Source organism: Sminthopsis crassicaudata, chromosome 1, assembly GCF_048593235.1.
Source record: "Sminthopsis crassicaudata isolate SCR6 chromosome 1, ASM4859323v1, whole genome shotgun sequence".
Taxonomy (NCBI): Eukaryota; Metazoa; Chordata; class Mammalia; order Dasyuromorphia; family Dasyuridae; genus Sminthopsis; species Sminthopsis crassicaudata.
The window spans coordinates 592327284-592354253 of NC_133617.1; the positions used below are offsets into that span (position 1 = coordinate 592327284).

General features: G+C 31.9%; 1 protein-coding gene across 1 annotated transcript in view; it reads right to left on the reverse strand.

Moving 5' to 3' along the window:
- Positions 1 to 26970, reverse strand: part of RNF180 (ring finger protein 180) — a 167360-nt gene that overhangs the window by 117348 nt on the left and 23042 nt on the right. Inside the window, 5 exon segments of the mRNA XM_074282123.1 lie at positions 1540 to 2243; positions 2246 to 2504; positions 11004 to 11072; positions 14777 to 14857; positions 20288 to 20419. Of these exon segments, the coding sequence (XP_074138224.1) occupies positions 1540 to 2243; positions 2246 to 2504; positions 11004 to 11072; positions 14777 to 14857; positions 20288 to 20419 (1245 nt within the window).

Here is a 26970-nt window from a genome sequence, read left to right on the forward strand (position 1 = left end):
ATTATTCTATCAATATGCTCTATATAACAAAGTCAAAGTAGCATTGTGGATCAGAAAGAACACTAAGTTCGGAGTTGGAAAATTCCAGTTACATTTTATAATCTCTCTCTCTCTCTCTCTCTCTCTCTCTCTCTCTCTCTCTCTCTCTCTCTCTGTATATATATATATTGTACTAAGTATGAATGAAGTAGTCTTATTTTTTACGAAGAAACATATTCTCTGATATTATTGGTATTCAATCCATGTTGATTAATAAGTATTATGATATATTACTATAGAAAAACAGTACATTAGACTAGGAAGGACTATGGAACGATTTAGTACAAGGGTTAGAAAGCTACCGCCTGAAGTTCAAACTCAAGCTACTGCATGTTTTGGTACAACCAATGAGCAATGAGCTGAGAATGTTTTTTTCTTTGTTTGTTTGTTTGTTTTTTTAATACAATAAAACTGATTTAATACAATCACTACTGAAAGATTGAATCTCTAATATGATGTCTGTGAAAGGTGCTTACCTAATCTCTGATCACACTCAAGACCTTCTAAAGGAAGTCTGATTTATCTGGGGAAAGTTCTAAATCAGGGGTGAGGAACATCTGGCTCATGGGCCCTATAAGGCCTGTGAAATCATTTGCTAAAGCAACAACTTCAAGTGATGATGAGCTGAAAACTCCTACTGCTTGAGTTCTGTAAATTGATAATTTTGTATGGCCTACAAATGATGTTATAAACATTCAAATAGCTTTTGGCAGAAAAAAGGTTTTCCACCCCTGTTCTAAATGATCTGATTTTATTAACCATAATAATGCACATTTCTTAAAAATAAACAAACCTTAAGTCAAATTAATTTTAAATTCAACACACTTTTTATCATTTTCTACATATATACAAATGACACTTACCACAAATGAAATAATCTTGAATTTTTCACAAAGAGATTACCAAATGTTTTGTTCATAAGCAACATATTTTCTATTTTAAATCTAATCTTAATGTTATGATAAATATTACAAAATAATATAAAGCAGGGTTTCTTAACTTTTCTTATATAATGGATTCTGTTAGCAGTCTTGTGAAGCCTATCAACCCCCTTCTCAGAATATTGTTAAATACATTCAATGAAATACATTAGAATTATGAGGAAAACCAATTATACTGAAATAATTATGAAATTAAGAACTTCTGATATAAAGAAAATTTGGAGTCTTTATCAAAAAGACTAAGTTTGAAGTCTAATATTGCTGCCTAATATTAATAGTACTTCAGGATAAAATTATAAGAATGTTTTCAAAACACTTTTCTGCAACATTTATGCCTAGAAATGTAGCTATAAATATAGATAGATTTCTATAAACGTAGAAATATAGATATAAATTTCAGTTATCCTAGAGCTTTGTATTTATGAAATATTGCTTATATATAATGATGGACAATCATTTAATAAAGGATTAAAACCTTAAAAAAATCCAACATTTTAAGATATGTCTTCCTCCACCCCAATAACGACTGCCCTTTGAACAACATGGTATAATTTCCTACCTGTTTCTGGAGCCATCTTTGATGTCTTCTTTGCTTCCTTCTCAGATTCTTTAATTTGTTTCTCTCTCTTTTGCTTAGCCTTTGGTTAATGGCACCCAAGGAGAAACCAGCAGAGTGTAAGAAACCAATAGATGAGATGCCTTCCTCCTCTTCACCAGGTTCATCCACACCACTAACAGCTACAGGGAAGTCCATCCGGAAAGGCAATTCATCAATAGTATTATGGTGAGAATGTACGATGGAAGCCTCTAAACCACACTGAAATTCTTCTTCTCTTTGTCTTATTAGAGTATTACAGGAAGGCACTGAAAATCTTTGCAGTAGCCCATTACCATCAAAACTGGATGAATCTGGAGAGGAATGACTATTTTTACTAGAACCTACATATAAGCCATGAGGGTCAAAAGGCTGTGTTTCATTTAGTCTGTTACAGGCAGGAATCTTACCATGTGTTTCATATAAAGTAGGCAATAAGGTGAGTTTCTCTCTGATGTTCAGATCCAAACTATGTGACTTTCTATGAAAAGCTCTTATACTGCATCTGTCATTCACAGACTGGGGAACAAAAAGACAGTATTTTGGATTAGATGCTTTGAAGTGCAGTTTTTCAGTCTTCATCTCCAAACTGGTTGATCGCACCTCCAGGCAAAGAGCTTCAGTTAATCTTCCTGGAACATTATTTTGGGCCATGTTTAAAAACCTTGATTTTTATTCTCCCAGGCAACACGTGTACTTTTAAGTGTATTCTCCTTGTCGAGCCCTGACTGAACTCTATGAAGTGATAAATGTTTTAATGATGGTCTCGTTAGTCTGATTACAAGAATAGGCTGGTAATCTGTCCTGCTCTTGCAAAGATGTACAGCTACAAATTGACCACAGGAACATTTTGGGCTGCTGCTGAAGTTAAAGCCCCCCAAACGGGCCCCACAAAAAGGGCGATTCAGTTTTCCAATTGTCTATAGTGCCTAGAGGTACAGAAAATAAAAACAATGCATTAATTGTGTGAGTGTGTGTGTAGTGTGTGTGTGTGTGTATGTGTGTGTATGTGTGTGAGAGAGAGAGAGAGACAGACAGACAGAAAGAATGAATGAATGAACTGATGTGAGAAACAGCTATGTGAAACTTTTCTTTATTATGGTGAAAACAAACTTTCTATTTGTAAGAAGCAGCTTGAATAGCAAATGAAATAGAACTTTCAATTAAAAGCAATTCCAAAGTTCTAGAAACTATTATTTATAAACTATTGTCTGAACATTACTCTTAAAATTATAAAATGTATACTTAAATATCTACCTACAAACTGAATATGAACTTCATGTTTAATTATAACCTAGAAAATAAAACTGTCTATGAAGTTGAAAATTGAAAGTAAAGTCTCAAAATAAAGATTCTATTTTGGCATATTTCCTTCATATTAAGCTTTATGGGAGGCAAACTTTTATGAATAAAGCTTTGACTAGCTTTTTACATATAACCAAAGAATGCTGGTTGCATCCATTAAGTAGAACATAATTAAAATTCAATTTTAAAAACTAGTAGTAAAATGAATTGGTTTAAATATTCATTGTTACTGTAGGAAGTAACAGAACATTTGCAGTGCTGTAACACATTTTGTAAGGTGCAGAACATTTATAAATACTGAATTGTTTTTCTGGGAGATAAATGCAGCAAGAAAATGTCTAAATTTTACACAAATCCAAATATTATAAAACCAGAAATCTGCACATAAACAAAATTTAAACAATCTAAATTTAAAAATTTTAAATAAAAAGCATTAGGCTCCTAAAATTTAATCTTAGAATACACACACACACACACACACACACACACACACACACACACACGGACAAGCAGGACCTTTCAGGAACAGATATTTCTGGACTTCTGAATATGGTAGAATATTCAGTTTTAGATCATGGTAGCAATGGTAGGAAGTTTTTTAGTGAAAATATATTGCTCTTTTCAAATTGCTTTCTGAACAACCTAAAAGAATGTCTATTTAGGATTTGTTTCAAGTTTCAATGCAACTCCTATCTTAACAATCACTTCTAGATCTAGATCATCTAGCCACATAATAATAAATATGCTCTGAGGTCCTAAACAGTGACCCTAGAAGATCAAAGTGTTTTTACTTCCCCCAGAATTGTAGTTCAGTAGAGATTTGGGCAACCAGGTGGCACTGTGGATAGAGTATTGAGCCATAAGTCAGGAATATTCATCTTCCTAAATTCAAATCTGGACTCAGACATTTATAAGCTGGGGATTTGTAGAGGGTCAGAACTCTGAAAAGGTATACTTGAATTAAGGACACCAGTATACTTATAGTTAAGCACCTACTCAGTGTAATATGGTGATGTAATGGTTGCGCATGCTCAGTATGTTGTAGTGATGTAACCGTACTGAGGTATTTAAGGGAGTCTCAGACACAAGAGGACTCTCTCTCTCTCCAGGGAGAGTCTCAGTCACAGACACAAAGAAGATTCCAGACTCCGGACTCCATCTTTGATCAGCCTTATGGTGGCTCTCTTGACTTCATCATTTCTCCACCTAAAGAGCAAGGCCTGTCCAGAGATCCTCCAGAAAGCTAGCCAGGAAACCCTCAGCAAGTTACTTAAACTTAATACTGTTTGTCTCAGTTTCCTCATCTGTAAAATAAGCTGGAGAAGAAAATGGCAAACCATACTAATATCTTTGACAAGAAAACTTCAAATAATGCCATGAAAAAACTTATATGACTGAACAACTGGGATGTGAAGGAAGCATAAGGCATCTGTTCTGCAATTAATATGAAAAGACAGAATTTACACAGGATAGAAAAAATAAATGGGAAAAATATGATTTCTGTTGGCTGAAGGGAAAATAAGTTAGAATATATCAAAATCAAATATAAACTTAATTTTATCCTATAAAATTTGGAATTAAATTTGACAAAACCTCAGTTTTTATGAATTGAAGAATGGTTTGCTTTGATCATAATCTAGCCATCTATTTATCTCAAAGAAAACATTTCTGTTTTTTTAAATATGTACATATAAGAGACAGCTTGGCTTTGACACAGTGACTAGTGAATTGAAGAACTGACCTTATAATAAGAAAGACTAAGGTTCAAATCTTGTCTGTTGACACATAGTGACTATACAACTCTCTGATCCCTTGCTTTCTAAAACTTCAGAAAAGGTATAGATCTGTAATGGTAAAGGAACTTCTTACCTGGCATACCCTGCAGTGATGAAATCACAGATGTGGTAAAATTCACACACACACACACACACACACACACACACACACACACACACACACACACACACACACACAATCTCTTGCAAGAATAGCCAATTAGTCCACATTTACTTTAATAGCTAAAAAAGAAATTACTCCATGCCATACTCTAATCATCTGATTTAGAGCTATACTTCTGATCAGACTGCGTAAGAAAATGACTGAAGGGGCACACAGAAGCCATTGTCAGGTAATATATCTTAGTATGGATCATTTTATCAGATGATTTCCCCAGTATATTTCTTAGCTAAGAATTAGGCATAGGCTGACCAGCTGAAACAGGACAGATTCCAGAGAGTAGAAGATACTGGAGGAAAAGATATGAAAAGGAAGAGCACCAAAGCCAAACTACTTCTATTTCAAATTTTTACTTACTGCATGCCCCTAATCAAGAAGTATCTTATAGACTAAAATAAAGTGTATCTCCTATATAATCAGTCATTCCTTTAGGTACCCTTTTTCTTCTCTCTCTGACAATGTCCGTCTGCTCTTTTTTTCCCTCTTCTACTAATTAAAACTGTTTTCAGGAAATGATCTAAGTCAATTTCACTTTAATGTGAATTATACATCATTATGTTCCCTCTCCAAGAAGGTTTTTTACATTTGTAATTTATACTTCTAAGTATGATTATAAGTTTTTAGAAAACAATTTCATATCCAACATTGTGGCATTTATGTCACAACAATCTTTGAGTATTTAAAAAAAATATATATATATGTATGTATATATTATATATATATATATACACACTTATATATATATATATAAAATAATGAAATGAAACAGTGAATGATTGAGGTTTACATCCCATTTCTAGAATTTCATGGATCTATGAACAGAGAATGGTGGATGATTTGGAGGAGAGTCATTTTGACTATTTTCTTTACATCCTAAAATCCTATTACATAACAACTTCCCAGAAATAAATGAGCATTTATTTAGCAGTCACTATGTGAAATCTAAATTCTATGGAAACAAATAGAAAAAGTGAAAAACCACAAAGGACCTCCCCTTTAATGGGGAAGAAAATGCAAAAGAGTTTAGCATGTCATGCTACACGTCAGGATATGTCAAAAGTACAAAGGTTCTAAGGAGCATCAGCTAGTTGGATGACAAAGTATAGAAATACTTAAAATAACTAGGTCAAATGACTGTGGTGTGGGACATCAGGGCATCAGTAGGACAAATAGTAATGACTGTTAATCCTCTAACCTAAGTTATGTGAGCTCTCAAGCACTTAAGCATGAGACTGGCTCTGAATGCCACCATTGTTCAGGTAACTGGGACAGCTATGTCCCGTTGTGCAAACCAAGTCTCATTAGCTGGAGAATCTCTTGTTACAAGGTTGAATTTCAGTCGCCCAGGTTGATAATCTGACTTATATCCTATCAATTCAAGACATCAAAAATTTATTAAGCAGTGTCTGTGCAAAGAAGGCATTAAGTTCTGGATGTCACATTTTTGGAAGGATATTGCTAAACTGGGGAACATCCTGAATAGCATGACCAAGATCATAGCATCCAGAACTGAAAACAATACTTTGGGGTACAGTATGATCAGGTCAGAGTACAAATGATAATACAGTACAGCTCAAGAGAAAAGAAAGCTCTAGGGATCCTATACTATACTAAGTTTATAGTCCATAAAAATGACCAAATCTTTTCCATTCAAACTGCTATCTAATCATGCTTTTCTACCTTACACTTGTTCATTTTTAAGCCAAATGTAAGACTTTTCTATTACACATCAAATTCATTTGCTGTTCATATGGCATGATCCCAACACTCTCCTGGTCAAACTACCTTGGAAAAGAAAAGGCTTGGATGTTAAGGGAAAGTTATTTTCACTTTCCTCTTTCCATTTTCATGTACTTAGTGGGTTATCATATGGAAAAGAGATTCGATTTTTTTCTTGTTATTCTCAGGGTGAAGGATCACAGCAATGGGTGAAAACTGAAGAGGATTAAATTGTGAGGTAATGATCTAAAAGTTGGATTTGCTGCCTGGGAAGAGAATTTTCCTTTACTGAAGGTCTTTTCAAGCAAAATCTGGATCATCATGTGTTGGATGTATTTTAAGAAGAGGTTGTACAATGTATGGATAGGATCAGATGATCTCTGAGATCATTTCCAACTCTGAGATTCCTTGTGTGTCACATCTCCGGTACATAACGTCATGAGGGCTGAAATCTCTGATTTACCTAGCATCACCATCAATGGCAACAAAAATTATTAAGTACTGACTATATAAGTCAATTATTCTGCTAAGTGCTGAAGATAATCCTCACTCTCTAGGAGCTCATATAACGGGGTAGAAGACATGCAAATAATTATGAAAGTACAAGAAATAAGCAATGCAAATAGGTAACCTCAGAGAGAAGGTACTAGCAAGTGAAAGGTAGGGAGGAACTGGGAAAAATCTCTTAGAGAAGGTAAGATTTGGGGGCAGCTAGGTGGCATAGTAGATATAGCACCAGCCCTGAAGTCAGGAAGATCTAAGTTCAAATCTAGCCTCAGACACTTAACACCTCCTAGGTGTGTAACCCTGAAAAAGTCACTCAACCTCAATTGCCTCAGCAAAGAAAAAAACAAACAAACAAACAAAAAACCCTAAGATTTGAACTGAGTCTTGAAGTAAACCAAGGAAAGCAGGAGGTAGAGGTGAAAGAAAGAATTGCAGGCATGAGGGACAGGCAATAAAAATGCCCAAAGTTGGGTGATGGAACTATTATGTTAAAGGAATAATAAGGAATATTGTTGGATCATAGATTAAGAAGGAGGAATGTGTAAAAAGATTGGAAAGGTAGGAAGAGTTCAAGTTAGAAAGGGTTTTAAAACCAGAGGAGTTTGCATTTAACCCTAAAAATAATAGGGAGCCTTGTGGTTTATTAACCTGGGGGAAGGGATTTACATAGTCAGACCATTAGGAAAACCATTTTGGCAGCTGAGTGGAAAACAGACTAGAAAACAGAGAGACCTGAGGCAGGGAGACCAATTATTAGATCAAAATAATAGCCTAAGCATGAAGTTATGAGAGCCTGCACCATGTGCAGCTATGTGAATAATAAGAAAGGATATATTAGAGAACTGTTGTAATGTAAGGAATGACAAGATTTGGTGACAAATTGAATATGTGGGGTGAGTATAAGTGAGTAGTTGAAGATCACACACAGGTTCACAAACTGGTGATGATGTCCTTGACAATAATAGGGAAGTAAAGAAAAAAGGGTTTGTTTTTATTTTTGTATGAGGAAAATTGGGAGGGAAGATGATGAATTCTTTCCTTGTCTAGCTAAGTTTTAGAGGTTTACTAGACATGCATTTTATGATGTCCACTAGGCAAAGTAAGACAGAAAAAAAAAGGTTACTGCTGGATAAACAGATAAAAGAATATCTACATGGAAATACTAATTGAAACCAAAGGAGCTGATAAGATCACTAAGTAAAATAGCATAAAAGGAAAAGATAAGGGGCCATAAAAGAGCATTGGAGGATACTCATGGTCTGTAAGCTCCATCTTCAATTAAGATCCAGCAAAGGAAATTGGGAGTTTTATGTGCAAAGAAGTTGCTAAGTATTTGTTGAGACCAATGTTTGATGTTGGAAGCAAGTCTCCTTTCAAGTTCTCCAGCTATCTGTTTTGTTTTGTTTTTTTGGTCCCATACTATTTAACATTTTTATCAGTGATTTGGATACAAATAGATGGTATTTTATCAAATTTCCAATTTTCACAAAACTAGGAGGAGTCAAAATATAGGATGACAAGAGTCAAAATATAAAACTGCAATGATAGGCTATCTAACATTTGGCATCAAATGTTAATCATTAGACTATTCTTTTCCTGACATTCAAAACTCTACCACTTCCAAATTTAACTTTTATCTCTATAGTTTTTTAAAAAGATTAACAACACGAGAAAGGTCAAATGTTTTGCTGAAATTTAGATAAATCATAGCTTCATAAATTTCTGGAAGGATTTTAATAACTGTTCTAATAACAGTAAAAAGAGAATTAAGTCAAATATAATGTGACTTTTCATGAAACATTTCTGGATCTTTTTGATTACTGCTTCCTTTTTTAAGAGTACTTCCCAAAAAAAAAAAACTTTATAGGTGTATACATATTTATTTATATTCCATCACCTGCCTTTGTTTCTATCTTCTACACATTATTTTTGAAAGCCATAACTCTTTCCTTTTTTCTTTGCCAGAATTATTCCTTATTTGTCCTTAACATTTCTTTCTTAAGAGCTTCCATCCCCTCTTATACTAACTTTCACTATAGAATTTTAGCCATGGCACTCCACCTGTCTTCCCTCTAAATGCTTTGCAATCTGCTTTCCCAAAATCTAGAGTATAGGACAGATTTCCTCTTTTTTTCAATTTCTTTACAATGTTCCCATCATTTCTGTCCGTATAACTAGTTTCTCCTGTTAATGAGAACTGATCTAGTAAAGTTTCCCCCATTGATTTTTTTCTTTTTTGAAACTAGAAACAAATTATTAACTGCCCTAGTTGGGGTTTTTTGTATTTGTTGTTTGTCTGCTTATTTGCTTTTGGCAGATTAAGATCTTCAGCAGACATGTGAATAAATCAAGTTTCTCATTATTATTGTAGTTTGCCTTGTGCCAGATCTATGATACAAACCTCAAACTTAACTTTTTTTTTCCCTTTTACAAAACTGGTATGCAGTACACTATAATAACAATTATCTGGTATATTTCTGTCTATCCTAGAATTTACGCAAATGTCTCATCAGGCTTCCTGGCCTGGGTTCACATAATTTGCTTACATATATACATATACATATATATACATATACATATATATATATATATATATATACACACACATACATATATACATCCATATATACACACACACACACACACACATATATATATTTAAAATTATTTATTTATTTATTTATTTTTGCATCTATGACAGTAAATGCAAAAGAGAGGTGAGCAAAATGCTAATGTAGAATGTAAGGCAAATCATTACTGATTTGGGAAAAGTTTTAAGGGAAAGATAATATTTGAGTTAACTTTTAAATTAGGAGTCAGAAACTGGAAAATGAATGGATGCCCATCAGTTGGAGAATGGTTGGGTAAATTATGGTATATGAATGTTATGGAATATTATTGCTCTGTAAGAAATAACCAGCAGGATGAATACAGAGAGGCTTAGAGAGACTTACATGAACTAATGCTGAGTGAAATGAGCAGAACCAAGAGATCATTACATACTTCAACAACAATACTGTATGAAGATGTATTCTGATGGAATTGGATATCTTCAACAAAGAGAAGATCTAACTCAGTTCCAATTGATCAATAATGGACAGAATCAGCTACAGCCAGAAATGAGTGTAAACACTTTGCACTTTTCTTTTTATTTCCAGGTTATTTTTACCTTCTGAATCCAATTCTTCCTGTGCAACAAAAAATTCGGTTCTACACACATATATTGTATCTAGGATATACTATAACATATTTAACATGTATGGGACTGTCTGCCATCTAGTGTAGAAGGTGGAGGGAAGGAGGGGAAAATTCAGAACAGAAGTGAGTGCAAGGGATAATGTTGTAAAAAATTACCCATGCATATGTACTGTCAAAAAAAAGTTATAAAATTAATAATTTTTTTTACTAAATTAATAAAAGTCTATACTATGATGGAACATCAAAAAAAAATAAAATAAAAAACTAGGAGTCAGAAATTGAAATAGCAAGAATTGGAGAGGACAGCATTTCTAAGCATAGGGAATACTGTGAACAAAGGCACAAAAGGGAATAAGACATAATGTATGTATGAAAGTGAGTAGAATGAGACAAGGCTAGAAAGGTAAGGTAGTATTAGATTGTGCAACTTGCTAATATAATGAAATTAAACTATACGTAAAGTACTTGAGGAAAACACAAATTTTGCTGAATAGATTGTTGTTTTCAGGTTCCTTGAATATACAGACTACATATTTATTTTGCTACAACTTGATGTGATGACATTCAAGTGGCATGTTACATACAGCAAAGAGTGACATGTAGTTTTTTAAACCTCTGAAACCAAATTCTCCCAAATGGAATAAATCCCTCAAATTAAAGAACTTAAACTTAAAAAGAAAAAAAAAATTCTTATAAACTTATCTTTTTTGAAATCGTTTTTGCTCTAGAAAACAGACACCTACCTTTTCTAGAATGTAATTCATCCATTCTGGAAGGACTTCTATATTCATGTGCTACACATTACAACTATTCTGAGGTGTTAACAGCTAAATCATGACTGTTCTGCTAAAGAGAGAAGCATGAGATTAGCAATTACCGGGTTAATATTTACTTGATTCATAAGTTATATGTTTGAGTTCAGCACAAAACACATTCTAATTCAATAGGAGAAACAAATACTCAACTTTGTGCTCACCCTTCCCCCCAACCAAATACAAAATAAAAACAAAATCATTAAACAAAAAGCATTTTTGAGAAACATCTATTTGATTAAAGTGGGAATTTAGTTCTGTTTCCATGAGCTCATGAATCAAAAACATGTTTTAGTAAGTTACCTAGGGTTTTCTATTTGTTATTAAATTGTTCACAAGAGTTTCTCGACTTCCTGCTTTTAACTAGCTTCAAAAGTGAGTGAGCATATGTATTTATTATTTTATTATCTATTTGGCATGTTTTAGAAGGAAAAAAAAATCCTGACCACCGTCACTGCAATTTTGTTAAAGTTTCTGATTTTGGCACAATTTGATTATTGTTCTAGTAATATATCTAAAATCTTGGCAAGATATAATACATTACTTAACATATCGATTATGAAGAATATAGTATCTAATCTGAAGGTAAAGAACTCTGGATAGGGAAAAATGATTTTTGAGCTTATAGCCTGTTGAAATTTTAAATATATAGAGAGAGAGAAAGAGAGAGAGAAACTCATGACTATCTTCCCTATTGGTCAATCTGCTAGCTAGAAATATATACTGAAGTACTTGAAGAGTACTCAGAACTAGAGATATTGTCTCAAGCAGAATTCTCAGACATGATGAACACCAATCTCAATGGAAGGTAACAAACAATACACAACACAATCTTAAATACTCTGAGAAAAACACTACTAAACCCTATTCTGACATCCAGAAGCTCACAGCTCTAACTAAAAGGCATAAAAGTCCTGGTTTGAGTATCCTATTATTTTGTAGCATTGTTAAATGTTAAGAGTCAGAAAAATTCTTAGCGGTCATCTAAATCTGACATTTTATAAATGAGCAAAAAATGTCAAAAAAAGAAAAGGAACCTTTCAAAAGTCATACAAAGTGTAGCAAGGTTACACAGATGATGGCAAAGCTTAGAGCAAAAGTAATAAACTGATAAAATGAACACAGGATTAAATATGAGATCTATTCAGGCATGACTGACCCTGGCAAAGTTTATCAACCTATAGAGCATATGCTAGGCAAGGAGAAAAAGGGAGACCAAAATGAAGTTGCTAACATTCCACAGGATACAAGGAAGATGGTAGTATCTACATACATTAACAAAAACAGAGACAAACTAATCTTGGCAGAGAGAATACTAGCATCTGATAGCATGAAAATGCTTCATGTAGAAGCAAAACCTTAAGTCTTAAAGGAAACTTGAAATTATAATATTCTTTCATACAGAATCTTATTTTTTTTACAAAGGATTTTTACTGTTACCTTAGCTGAAATCATAATTAGCTTTTGTTTTATGAGAATAATTTGAACCAAATCAGATTTTCACTCTGCTAGTGCTTATGACTTTAAATATTTTTTTTTTTTAATGTGGAAAGTGAAGTAGAAGTACTCTATAACTCAAGTCTAGGGAGCTTAATCCTCGTCTTTGTCTCTTCTCTAATTGTTTGCCTCTGTTGATGGCATCCTTCCCTTTGAACTTATGCTTCACTGTTACATTATTTTTTGGGTGATAAGCAATCTTCCCCGCCCAAAAAATATCTCATCCTGAAAGTTTTTCTTTTATTTCTTGTAAAATAGAAGTAATTCTGTATTATAATTGATTCTCCTTTGAGTGTTAAAAGGTTTAGTTTTTTTTTCCCTTTGTGATCTGCAAAAAATTTTATATAATAACTCTTGAGGTTGAAGCTATTTTTAAATATTGGGTTTTCATTCTGTTGGTATTCTACATATTCCCTTGACATATACTCTGCCATTTATTTCCAATACTTCTCCATGATTTTTCCTAATTTTCTGAAGTAAAAAGTATTCAGGGTTTCTTTTTCATGATATTTTTCCTGGAAAACTTATAATGCTTATTCTTTCATATTCTATATTCAAATTCAGTATTATTGTTTTAGAGAAGTCTCAAGTGTTTCATAATTGCCTTTGAATTTTAATGCTTTTTCCATTATTTTCTATGTCTATATGTTTTGAGTTCCAATTCTGTTACTCTTTTCAAGAATCCATTGTTGAGGAGAATTTTTCTTGTGTCCACAGAATTACAAAATTTGAGTACTGGCAGAAACTTCAGACATCCTCTATTCAAACTCATACAAGGCAAATAATCCTCTAACCTCCAAGGAAATGTTTCCTGCTTTGCAACTTCCACATGTAACTTCTGGTTTTGTCTTCTATGACTGAAAAGAACCAGTCTAATTCATCCCCCAAATGAAAGACCTTTAAATACTTGGATACAACCATTATGACTTCCCAAAATATTCTTTTCTTAACATTAAACATGTGCAGTTTCTGAAACCCATTCTCACATCATGAATTCAAGATCATATACCTTCCTGCATATCTCCCCTGAACACTCTCTGGTTCATTATTTTCCTTGAGAAACTCAAGTGCCTAAAACTGAATGAAATACTGCAAAGCATATAGAGATTATCAGTTCCCTATTCCTGGGAGATACATCTCTTTTAAAGTAGATCAAGAGTCCCTTCTATTTGTGGCTGCCAAATCACACTGTTGATTCCTTTTGCATTTGCAGTCCAGTATGAATTTATGATGTTTTTTCAGGATAACTGTGATTTAAGATAAAATTTATAAGTTGATTTTTGGGCTGAATTGAAAGACTTTATATTTATCTCTACCGAAAATCATTTTTTTTAATGTCCAAAATTCTAAGCTGTCAAGATCTTTTATTATCTTGTCATTCAGTTAGTTAGCTATCCCTCACAGCTTTCTATAATATGCAAATTTGATTAGCATGCCATCTGCCTTTATCTAAGTCACTGTTAAAAATGTTAAACAGCACATTGCTAAACACAGATTCCTGGGGCATTCCACAGAAAACATCTAACCATTAGCAACCACTCCCAAATCTGATCATTCAGCCAGTTTTGAATTCATCTTATTGAATTATCATTAAATCAAAATCTCTCTATCCTCTTCACAAGAAAAGTTTGAGATACTTTTAACAAAAGTTTTACTAAAATCTAGGTAAACTATATGTACAGTATTGTCCTCATCTACTTATTTAGTAATACTATCAAACTAGTTAATTTGTCATGATCTGTTATTGATGAATCACTGCTTGTTCTTTGTGATGATTATTTCCTTTGCAAGATATTCAACAACCACCTCTTTGATGAACTTTTTGAATTTCCCCAGGAAGAAGAAATCAAGCTCATTGATATAAATTTTGCAAACTATATTCTCTCTTCTTTTTTGAAAATTGGTACATGTTTGCCCTCCCCAAATGTTGTAGTAGGCCTCCAGTCTTCCATTATCATTCAAATATCACTAGCAATAACTCAGTAATTACATATATCTGAGGTTATAGTTGTTCTGCACTTGGTGACTTGAATTCATCTAGAGCAGCTAGATGTTCTCTTACTATCTCACTTAGCACTTGAGGCCACACTTTTACTATTGGTTTCTTTTTTTTGGATTTTCCCTTTAAATTTCTGGTATTAGAACTATGGAATTAGAATTATGGAATTAGAATATGATGGCTACTCATTTGAGTAGTCTGTACTCACTTTCAGTTTCTTGGTATCTAAATCAAGAAGAGAAAATGTTAGGCAGGGGTATGCTGGTAAATAATTAACAACCAAAGTTCTCTGCAAAAAAATATAAGAAATGCTTTTAAGTTAAATCTTCATTATTAACATTTTATCCATACCTTTCTTAAGTCTAAACAAATCAATGAAGGAAAAAAAAGAAAAAAAGAAAAACAGCCCCAAAACTGAAATAAAAAATAAAGCAAAAAAACAAAACAAAACAAAACAAACAAGTTTTGATTCATAGTTTTCATTAATTTCCAAGATGCAAATACTAACAATGAAAATCAGCTCTCACAAGCAGGTATGAGCTGACTCCAGCACAATACTTTGTTAGGTTACATTTTCATACCTTACCAACAAATTTAAAATTTTTCTGTTCTGCATTCTTGTATAAGAAAAAAAAAGTATAATATAACAGACACTATTTTCAACTAACTTTTTTTTAAAGAAGAAAAAGAGAGAGATATTCAAATAAATAACTTCTGAATAACCTTTTGTAAGTCTGAGAATATAATCACAAATTATAATTCAGTGAAAACATTTGCAAGAAACTGAAATTATAGTTTAATTTCTGAAGGTTTATCAATTCAGAGTACAGCTAGTAAAACTATGAAAAAGGTTAATATTTAAAAGGCTATATTTTTCAAATATCTAATATTTGAGAAAGCTTCTGACAAATGTTGAATCACAATTTATGACTGAAATATAGACAGTCCTTGTGGTACTGATAAACTACACTTTTGGTAGATGAGAGGAACGCATTTTAGATTGGACTTCTTGTCCTCAGGTTGGTAACATTAACTGTAAACTTTCCAAGAACTTTTTGTCTAAATGTATATCTATTAGCTTTTCCTAAAGATAGTCCTCTTTAGATCAAAAGAACCAGATGTTACTACCAATATAAAAATAAATAGTAAAACATATATGCCATTAAAATTCTAATGAAATAAAATATTTCACTGAGGACTAAGTAAGACATATATCTACTTTTAAAATTTTGAAGCATATAGCTTCTACATTCAGCTCACTTGGTGTTCAGACACAATTTGTGCAGCTGATACCAAATATTTTTGAAGGACATTTTATACCTGGGAAGGAAGAGGAGACAAGCCAATCAATTAGTCATAGCAGAATTCCAGTTGTAAACTGATAGCAACCAAATAGCAAGCAAAGAATCTCGGACTCTTTTTCCAACTCTTCCCTCAGATCAAAGGGATCTGAATTTTATACCTAGGAATTGTAATGAGACAATCCATAAATCATGACACAAATTCAACTGCAATCTGGCTTTTAGGTAACCAACATGCACACAGCAGATAGTTCAGGACCTTCTCTTTCTTATACACTTCATTTACATATTAAGTTTGATAACACATAGGGCCACATTGTAAATATCCCATTCCTTACCCCTACTACATTGTAAGCACCATGATGACAAAGACTATTTACTATTTTAAATTGTAGTCTTTTTGAGGACATGTCCTATGCTTACTGGATACTCAATAAATGATGCTGCATTCAGATAAAATAATTATTTCAGTATTTTATCAGTTTTTCCAGAAGTTCTGAGTACTCTAACCAATAGATATTGATGTGAGCGCTTACATCATCTAGGTAAAATAAAAAAGCTGCCACATCATTAGAAGTGGCATGGACAGCCTGGATATAATTTCTGTTCAATGTCCAGGGATACATGTACAAACATGATTAGTATTTTTACCACTTCTTCCTTTACCAAATTTTTCCTCTATTTCACAACAATGGATGTTAGTGAGCAACTCCTATTACTCCTTATCTAATTGCCTCCTTTATTTTAAGCCAGATACTTGAAATAGGAAGACTAGAGATTCTTTTCCATTCATATCTATGTACTACACTCTCTAGCCAATGGTTTCACAAGTTTCCATTTTAAAATGATAGAAAGGAATTTAAAAGACAATTTAAAATAATTGTTCTTTGTTAAGAGTTTTTTTTTTAAAAACTTCAGTTATGCTTCTTGTGCCTTGAATACTATTACAATTTTAAGTCAATTACTATGTAAAATATATCCAATCATAATTTCTAATACATACCAATAAAGTAACTTAAAACTAAATCCTTTAAATTCCTATCTATGATTCTTGTTTACATCTTTATTAGCTATTATCTTCAATTTTTCTAGATTAAGAAACTTGCTAACAGTGTATTCTGTAGAAAATTACAGATAGATACATAATGGATTGCCTTTTTACTCATTGCTTAACAAATCTATTTTAATAAATCACAAATTGGATAATGTGAAATGATAATTATTTCTGGATTTACTTGAAGAATTAGTAAAACATATTTGATGATAATGGCAAATGGAAAGAAATATATTGATATCAACCAACCCAGTGGTACCTAATATTTGCATAATACTTCAGTAATAGGTCTTATTTTAGGTTCAAGGCAAATATGAAATATCCAAGCTTTTCATGTTCCCCACATCAACATTTAATGAAAGTAGTTTAGGCTTTTTACTGATAGGGAAGCTGAGGCTTACACAGTTTAAGTGTGACCCAAGGTCACAATACTCTTACATGTCAGAGGCAGAGTTGAACCCAGAACTTCTGCTCTCTCTACTGTATCAGGTAGCCCCTCTGCTTAAATTGACCCAACTCTCTAACCCAACTTTATTATTCTTTTTTCTAAAAAGCCAATGTTCTTAGTAATTCTGTCCTATGCAAACCATAAATTTAATTCTTATATAATTAATTTATTTACAGAGTATTAAAGATATTGTATAGATTTAATCTAACTTTTAAAATTTTCTTTGCAAGGGTACTTTAAGGAACTAAAGTTGTTAGCTAGACTTTTCTTGTATTGTATAATTAGATTCAAAATTCTTGTTATATTTACCAAACATATACATAGGAACATATAAAGTTTAACACAAAAATGAAGTTTTGTTTCTTTTCTAAAGGATTAATGTAAAGTCCCATGTTAATAGATAAAACAACAATTATACACTGAAACCAAAGTAAGTTACAAGCAATAAAATTATCAGAAAATATTTATTGAATATTCATTATATAGGAGACTGGGGGATTATAAATTAGTATAAGACATAGTCCTTGTGTAGATCTGCAAACAATTGCATATTTTTTCTATAGTTTTTTCTCTATCAGACTTTGCACATTTATTGTTTTCCTAACAGAATAATTTAATTTTTTTCACTTTTTTGGTTTTACCAATGAAGAAACATTTATTATATATAGAAGAATTTAACTTCATTGGTCTGTTGCAACAAAGAAACTTTTAAGGACTAGCTAAAAATAAAGGCTTATTAGTCTGCTATGCTTTAAGGTATTATAATGAAACTACAAAAGCATACAGAAAATTTTCTTTTAAAATTTAAACAAAAGGCTAATATGCCTCTCAGCAATGAATATTATATTTTTCAATGAATACATTGAAAGCAAATAGATGTTCTCTAAATAGCTAAAATACTAGGAGTACTAGTAAAATACATAGGAGTAAAAATACTCCTGTGACAATGAAAAACATCATTTATAGAAATTAACATAGACTAAAAGAAAGGGTTAAAAAAAAAAAGAAGAAGTGGTTTATATTGTATTTTGTTACCTTGTTCTGGAAACTGAGGTGAGGGAAACAGGTATAGATAAGACTGTAAACACAGAAACCTTACTTAATTATAAATGGGATGCTATCAACTACTTTCACCCATGTTTTCATAGAAAAACATGTCTTACACAAAGTAAATATGGAAACTTTTTATTTTTAGGAATAAGAACTATAATGTAATTTCATTGGAATAAGGAACTCCTAGCTGAAGAATTACTTTTCCCAATTCAAGTCAGTACATTCTCTACAACTTCAAGACTTAAAGCAGGAATCTTTCTTGGTCTCATGCACTCCTTTCATGAAGTTGAGAGATCTCTTCTCAAAATAATGTTTGTTGTTTACAAACATAATTGAATTAAATGTTAACTTCTTTGGATATTAGTGAAATTAAAAATGTAAAATTATTTCCATTCAAGTTCACAGATCTCTTGAAATCTTTCCATTGATAGATATGAACCCAAAGTTAAGAATCTTGATCTTAAGACAGGTGTTTGGAAAACTAAGAGGTTAAATGATTTATCCATGGTCACACAGTTAGCATGTTTCAGAAGTAGAATTCAAGTGTGGGACTTCTTGACACCCAAGTACAATTTTCTAATAATTAGGTAACATTACATTCTTTTATCTAAAAATTATTATGATTATGGAAGGATTCTGGATAATGAAAAGATATCTTATACTTTTAAATAATTATTAATATAAAACTATTAAATTAAAAGCAAAAATATAGATAAAATAGAGATAAAAAAGTATACATGTAAACTCAGGAATGCAAAGGTGAACAGGAAATCAGATCTCAAAGTACTAACTCCACACTAAAATATCTCTGATAAACACATATGCTTTTAAAGATTAAAATTAAAACAATTCCCTAAGGTTGTTTTTAATTATAAGACATTTAGCATTTAATACTTTTGTGGCTTTTTGGTTTCTGACTAATTATGAAACAAAAACATTCATGATGTCAGCAGCAGACAGGAAGGTAAAGTATAATGATCAGGCAGCAGAGGGAGCTAATGCATAGTCTTTTAGTTTGTCATTATTCCTCTTCTCTGCTTTTCTCCTTTTAAGGATTTAGGAGATTTTTAAATTGATGTATATAAGGACATTTAATTTTAAAATAACCTTTATGGATTTTGATCTTCTCTTATTAAATTATTTTTTTCCAATATATTTATCATATTTGAAATACTTTTTTTTCAGGTCACATAACAACTAAGTTAAGGCAGCTGAAGCTGGAATCCAGGTCAGGAGTCAGGTCTCCTGACTCAAATTTAATACTTCTCTCATTATATCAAGCTAAAATATAAAGAATTTTTGAAAGATAATATTATTATATGAAGATGAACAACTGCATGACAAATTTCTTTGAATTTGCTGTTTCCCAAAAGAATACCAAATTTGTCTGTACTGTTAACCACTGCTGCATAATGTCTCATCCACAGTTAAAAGAGTCAATTGTTTCCCAAATAAGATTTCAACTTTTTGAATCTTTAGAATATTATAACTAAAAAATTTAAAAGGCAGGGCAGCTAGATAGTGCAATGGATGAGAGTACCAGCCCTGAAGTCAGGAGGACTTAATATTCAAATCTGACCTCAGACACTTAACACTTCCTGGCTGTGTGACCTTGGACAAGTCATTTAACCCCAATTGCCTCAGCAAAAACAAAACAAAAAACAACAAAAAACTTTTAAAGGTACACCATATTTTCACAACTATGGTATTAATGAATATTATCAATGTGGAAAAGGAGCATTCCCAGAAATTTTCAGTGATCAAGATTAAAATCAGCTTAGATCTCACCCAGGCTGAGAGCCAAAAATATTTAAAGAATTTCCTAGTAAATACTTTAAAAAAAAGAGAAAAGGCCATACTTACCTCTGACAAGTGATTTCCAAAACAGTTTGTGAAACAATTGGAATTTGCTATACATTTTCTACACTTCCAACAACAAAGAATAGCTACTTCTTCTTGGCTATACAATTTAATTCCCATTTCAAGTCTTTTCATCTGTAGGAAACATTAATGTATTTTTTTTTAATTAGGAAGGAACTAAATTATAAAAATTATATCAGTTATATTTAGGGACTGACCATTCTATTTAATGACCACAATAATAATGCATGTTTGATTTTTCTGTCAACTAATTTTCTTTTTGTAGAATGTTTTAATGTTAATAATAATGAACTGTTAATTTTATCACATACTATCTCTCTTGCTAATGACGGGAAAAAGCAATTACTAAGGGGCCATTAAAAATTACTGTAGTGATTTGGAAATAACTATTTTAAGGGCTATCAATGTTCTTCATTGGAATGTTGTATAAGACATGCAGTAATTTTAAATTAGGATATAACTTATCTTTTATGTTTATGTATGTGTTCCAAACTGCTACAAGAATCAGAAAACTTACTTTATGACTATATGTATTTTCATCTTATTAATTGTTCTCAGTAGAATAACTTACTAAACTACCTACTTTAGCATGTGTAGTAAAAATGAGAAGACAAGAAATATTTTCACAATATTCATTAGCCTAATATCTCATGGGGCTAATAATTATAAAGGACAGCATAATGTCTGGCACATAGTAAGCAAATATCAGTTAAAATTATTATTATATTCAAATATGGACTTTCATACCAAATTTTACTTTAAGCTACTTAAAGATTGTTTTATACAAACAATACAAGGAATTTATGTATTAAAGTCTCAATGTAACTAATAATTTATTTCAGCACTATTTTTCTTTAAGGAAAGCATTTTTAACCCTCACTTAAATGCCACCTGTTGTTAAATAATTAAAATGCTTTCTCAATTAAATTATTTATCTCAAATTATGAGTTTTGTATGCCACTTAAGGTAATATTAAGTATCCCCAAAAAGATGACAGAAAAGTAAATTCTCAAAGAGTGATCTTATTTTCAAATTCACATCCTAAGGAAAAAAACACTAATGATTTTTATAATAGAAGGCAGGCAAAAATGAGAAAAAAAAATGCCTTAAGTAGAAAACTTTTGATAACTCAAGCATATGCTAATATACATAAGGGTGTTTCCCCAAAAGGTGTTGTGAAAATCTTCACATAATCACTTATTTCTCTCATTTTTTAATTTTTGGCACAGGAAACAGGGGTTAAGTGACTTGACCAGGTTATACAGCTAGTGTTAACTTAAGTGTCTGAGGCTGGATTTGAACACAGATCTTCCTGACTTCAGGGCCAGTGCCCTAACCACTGAACCATCTAACTGCCCCTTCTGCTGGCCCCCATTTTTAAAACAACTTCTGGAGCCACTAACCACTTTCTGCCTGTTAGCAGTTTCATCAATTATTCTCAATTATTTTTAAAAATTCCCTAATGCCTGATGTTCTCTTCATTCAGAAATCATGAATATTTTCTTCCTTTTTTTCTTGTTCTATTAGAATTTGCTATTTTTATCTGTTCACAATATCTTTGAGATACTTAACTCTTTTTCTTTAATATTCATATAATATCTGTTCAAAAAATGCCATCATCTCACAAATTTGATTGCTTGAGACATGAATCATGAAAACTATTTTTCTTCATAATTTATTTAGTTTACTTTTTTCCCCCTTCTTTGAAAGAGTAATTATGCCCCTAGAAAAAGTTTCTCTCAATATAAAGTACTTTGTTATAACAAAGGGTTAAACTAAGATCTACCAACTACTAGCTACTATGGCGAGAAAAGATCATTTTATTATACTCCTCATTCCCATTCATCTCTATCTTGGGAAAGAGTAGCAGAGATATTAGGTTTACAATTGTATTGCCAGATCTTAAAAGATATTTCTAATAGCAAGTTAGGGCTATAAGAACTGTCTATTCCTAATTCTTATTAATACATTAATAATATTTATAAAGCACTTAACACAGTGGCCTGTACATAGTAGGTGCTTAATAAATGCTTATTCTTTTCCTCTCTTTGCTTTTATCTTTTGTTTTCAAGTTAGGTTTGGGAATCAAACATCTTTGGTAAAGGATTAGGAATAGACAGAAAATAATGGAAAATATTAAATAAATTTTTTAAATGAAAAAAAACTTGTCATAGAGGATATGGGAAAACTCGGACATTTAATGCATTGGTGCTAGAATTGTGAAATGATTCAGCCATTCTGGAGAGCAATTTGGATCTATGCCCAAAGGGTTATCAAACTTTATGCTCTTTGACCTACTCAATACTAGGTGTGTATCCCAAAAAAAGATCATAAAATAAGGAAAAAGACCCACATGTGCAAAAATGTTTGTAGCAGCTTTTTTTGTAGTGGCAAGGAACTGGAAACTGAGTGGATGCCCATCAGTTGGGGAATGGCTGAATAAGTTATGGTATATGAATGTAATGGAATATTATTGTTCTATAAGAAATGATGTATAGGTTGATTTCAGAAACGCCTGAAAGAATTATACATTTCATGCTGAGCGAAGTGAACAAAACCAGGAGAGCACTGTACAAAGTAACAGCAAGATCATGTAAATAATCAACTATGATAGACTTAGCTCTTCTCAGCAATACAATGATCCACCACAATTCCAACAGATGTAGGACAGAAAATGTCATTGACATCCAGAGAGAGAACTATGGAGAATGAATGTGGGTCAGTATTTTCACCTTTAAGGTTATTTTTTCTTTTTCATTTAAATTTCAATAATGAAATTTCTTTTTCATTTAAATATCTACAAAGGGTAGTAAAAAATGTACTTGTTATCTTGTACTAGTTATATTAGCATTGTTGGAAAAGTTTTTTTCAGAATTGCAATACAAACACTGATACTAAACAAACCCTATAAAATTACATTTTCAGAAAATTCTAGACCTTTCATCTTGTGATAAGTTCCTTTTTTTCTCAAATTGTGAGTGTGCATATTATCTTTTGTATGGCTCTGAGAATTAAATGTCCATGATGAATGCATTTTTCTTTTGTGGTGCCTCCTCTTTCTTTGTGAAGGGTCAAGAAAATCCAGAAATGTCAACTCTTGAGCAGCAGTAAGTAATAATACTTACTCTAGATAGTATCATAGGATACAGGTTCAAATGTTGCCTCTAATCTTTATACTTGGGTGATCTTTTTAAAATAACTTTCCTAGGCTTCAGTTTCTTTATATGTAAAATGAGGAGGTTGAGCTTCTGAAATCCTTTCCAGCTCTAAATGCAACAAACTATGATTTATATATCCTTTGACCATACTTCTGAAGATTCTCCTCTATATTCACAACCAGAGGATGGTCTTTTAAAGTGATGAAAAACATGTCTTAAAAAATTCTGATTAATTCAATGACCAAATTCCAAAGGAATAATGATGAAACAAACTATCCATTTCCTGATAGAAAAGACAGATTCAAGATGCTGAACAAGACATTTATTTTTCAACATGGCCAATGAAGGGATTTGTTTTGCTTTAGTTTATTTATTTGTTACAAACGTTTTGATTTTGTTTTTCCAGTGGGAGAAAGGGAATACAAAAAAGCAAATGCATGCTAATTGGGAAAAAAAAAAAGGCAAAATTTTAAAAATCTTATTCCTCATCTTTATATAAGAACATTGCATAAAAAGGAAAAATGTAAAAAAAAATTAAAGAAGAAATTCCAATAAGAACTTTCCCTGAGATGAGCTTTAAAATAAGCTACACTACTTGGCGAAGAAAAACTTTAAAGAAATGGGTATGGAAAGTTACTACGAACTGATCTGAGAAGGAAAAGCTTAAGACTATAAAAGAATTTCAATCCTTTTATGAAGGAGTACCAGAAATAGTTGCAAGGAAAAATGTAAAATGTATAAAGCAAAGTTCATAATTTTCTGGATTTCTCTGACAAGTGTAAATATTGATATGGTAATATAAAATAACAGGAATAAGCTACATTTTAAAAAGGCAAACTAAGACAAGATTTTTTTCTGTTAAATTAATTTCAGGAAGAACTCTCTAAAGGTATCTTAATCATTATTCATATCTAAAATAACTGTGAGGATCAAAAACATACAGTCCTCTCAGAGAAAATAGGGCAAATATATCATATCTAGGGACTAAATAGAATAAATATTCTTGCATTAAGAGAAGAGCAAAATGCCATCTAATGGTAAAACAATAACAGGAAAGACATGATTTTATGATATAACTTGTTCTAGGAGCTTGGTCAAATGCATGAAAATGTTATTTAGGTGATAAGAAATTTTACACAAATATATGAAATATATTTAGAATGAGTCCCCAACTTGGTACCATCCTCACTTTTTCACTTATAGCTCTTCCCATCTCTGTACTCTCATAGCCATGAACCTTCCCTACTCATCCTGGGTCAGGTTATCACCTTTCTCTAAGACCTTGTAACAATCTCCTGTTTGATCTCTCTGCCTCTCCCCATTCCAATTCATCCTCCACATTAATGATACAATTCCCTTCCTCAATAAATTCCAATGGATGCCTACTAACTCTAGAAAAAAATATGACAGCCTGTTTCATATCTAAAACACTTAACAATTTGGTCTCTTCTTACATTTTAGCCCATCGTTTTCAGTCACAGACTAAGGCCTTACATAGGTAAGATCACATGCTGCTCCTCATACATAATGTTCCATCTTCCATCTCCATGGAAGTATTATCTTATACCTGGAAAGTGCCATACTTGAAGTCAGGAAGACTCATCTTTCTGAGTTCAAATCCAGCGTCAGATAGCTGTGTATTTCTGGCAAGTCACTTAACTGTGCTTTAGTTATTCATCTGTTATTGAGCTGGAGAAGGAAGTGGGCAAACCACTTTAGTACCTTTGCCAAGAAAACTCCAAATGGGGTCATGAAGAGTACTCTGAATAAGAGAAATTACTGATAAACTTACTAAATGTTTATTGACTGATAGACTGGTTACACTCCTACCTTACATATGCTCCTAGGCAAAAAAGTGTCTGCACTATATTTAAAAAAAAAAAAAAAAAAAATCAACACAAACTGTCACTATACATATATCCAAAAAAGCAAGATTATTACCTACTATATCTGCCCTAGGACTTGAATAATAACAACAAGAAAGACTATGTTTGTACATTAAGATTAATTTCACAGAAGTCCTGCTCTGGGATCTCATTTTGGGGGCATGAGGCAACAATAGGTTCTTCAAGGCTACCCCAATGAATCTATAAGATTTTGGCTATTTTTCAAATGAGATCTTGACAGATAACAAGTTGCTATCTGAGGGCAATTTAACAAAAGTACTAGCAAATGAGATCATTAAAAGATGAATTCTTTGGCAGGGTGAAATATAGTACAAAGAAAAATACAAAATGATCTTCATTGCCATGTAGTCCCCCCCTTCTGTGTTGCTAAAGATAATGGCAATTTTGCCCAAAATAAAAACATGGCTAAGAATCAGATAATTTTCAGATCATCAACAAATATTAAATGTGAGATTTTTTTTCCTATTAAGAAATTATCAACTGTTAGAAGGCTACAACATTTATATTACATTCTGTAAATAAAACTAAAAGAATTAAATAGCAACAATGTGTAAGCCTTCTTTTTTTTTTTTTTTTTTTTTTTTTTTTTTTTTTAGAAATAAAATGAATGGCAGCCATAGCCAGAAAGAAATATTTCTGGTGAGTTACTTAGTCTCACCTCTTTTCTTGCAATGTATGTGATCAGAAAAATAAGACAGTCATAAAAATAATTAAACTTACATATCAGTGTGGAAGAGAATAAAGTAGACACAGCTATAAATGAAACTGGACATGATGAAAGCCATGTAATACCCACTTGCTATGAGTATTTCAAGTCTGTAATGTGAAAATGTCCGGGGGGGGGGGGGGGGAGGGAGAAACCTGGTGTTTAAAACTAGTAAGTACACCTGAACAATGTTTTGTTTGGATGAGGGTGCTTATTGCCAACTTCAATGCCACAATTCAAAAATGGTTTTATTAGCATTTTGTTTTTACTAAATGATACTCTATTTTTATGTATAACTATTCTTTTGTTCCTGTTTTTTAATTACATGATACTGTGATAGATATCCCCACAATTTGAGTTTCAATCTATCAGTCTAGTGTTCTTTTCATAATGCTTATACTCTCACAGAGCTATTATAGGGACATCACTTTGTGACCTGCAAATAAATAGTAAGGCACAATATAAATTTAAGGTAATAAAACAGGAAAAACAAATATAAATTTAGATAAGCAATAATATAAAGGTATGAAATATAGTGCCCCAAAGTTTTTCTGGTTTTAATCCTTAATAATTTTGGAAGTATAAACACTACAAATCTACAAAAATATTTGAAAAGTTAGTTATTTAAATTTTAAATTCTGATATGCAAATTATTAAAATCTAATACAATCACTTTTTTGTGCTCTATATATCACTCTAGTTAATTTTCAGACTTGGTAAAACTATCTTTCAGCAGCTTCAGCTCAGTGAGTGAAAAGATTGTATTTGTAATTCAAACCTCTGCATCATCCAAAGCACCAAGTTTTGATGCACATACAACAGTTTTAACTTGACCTCACAAGAAATAGCAATAATTAGGCTGTCAACATAGCCAAGTTTAGTGGCTCTACAAAC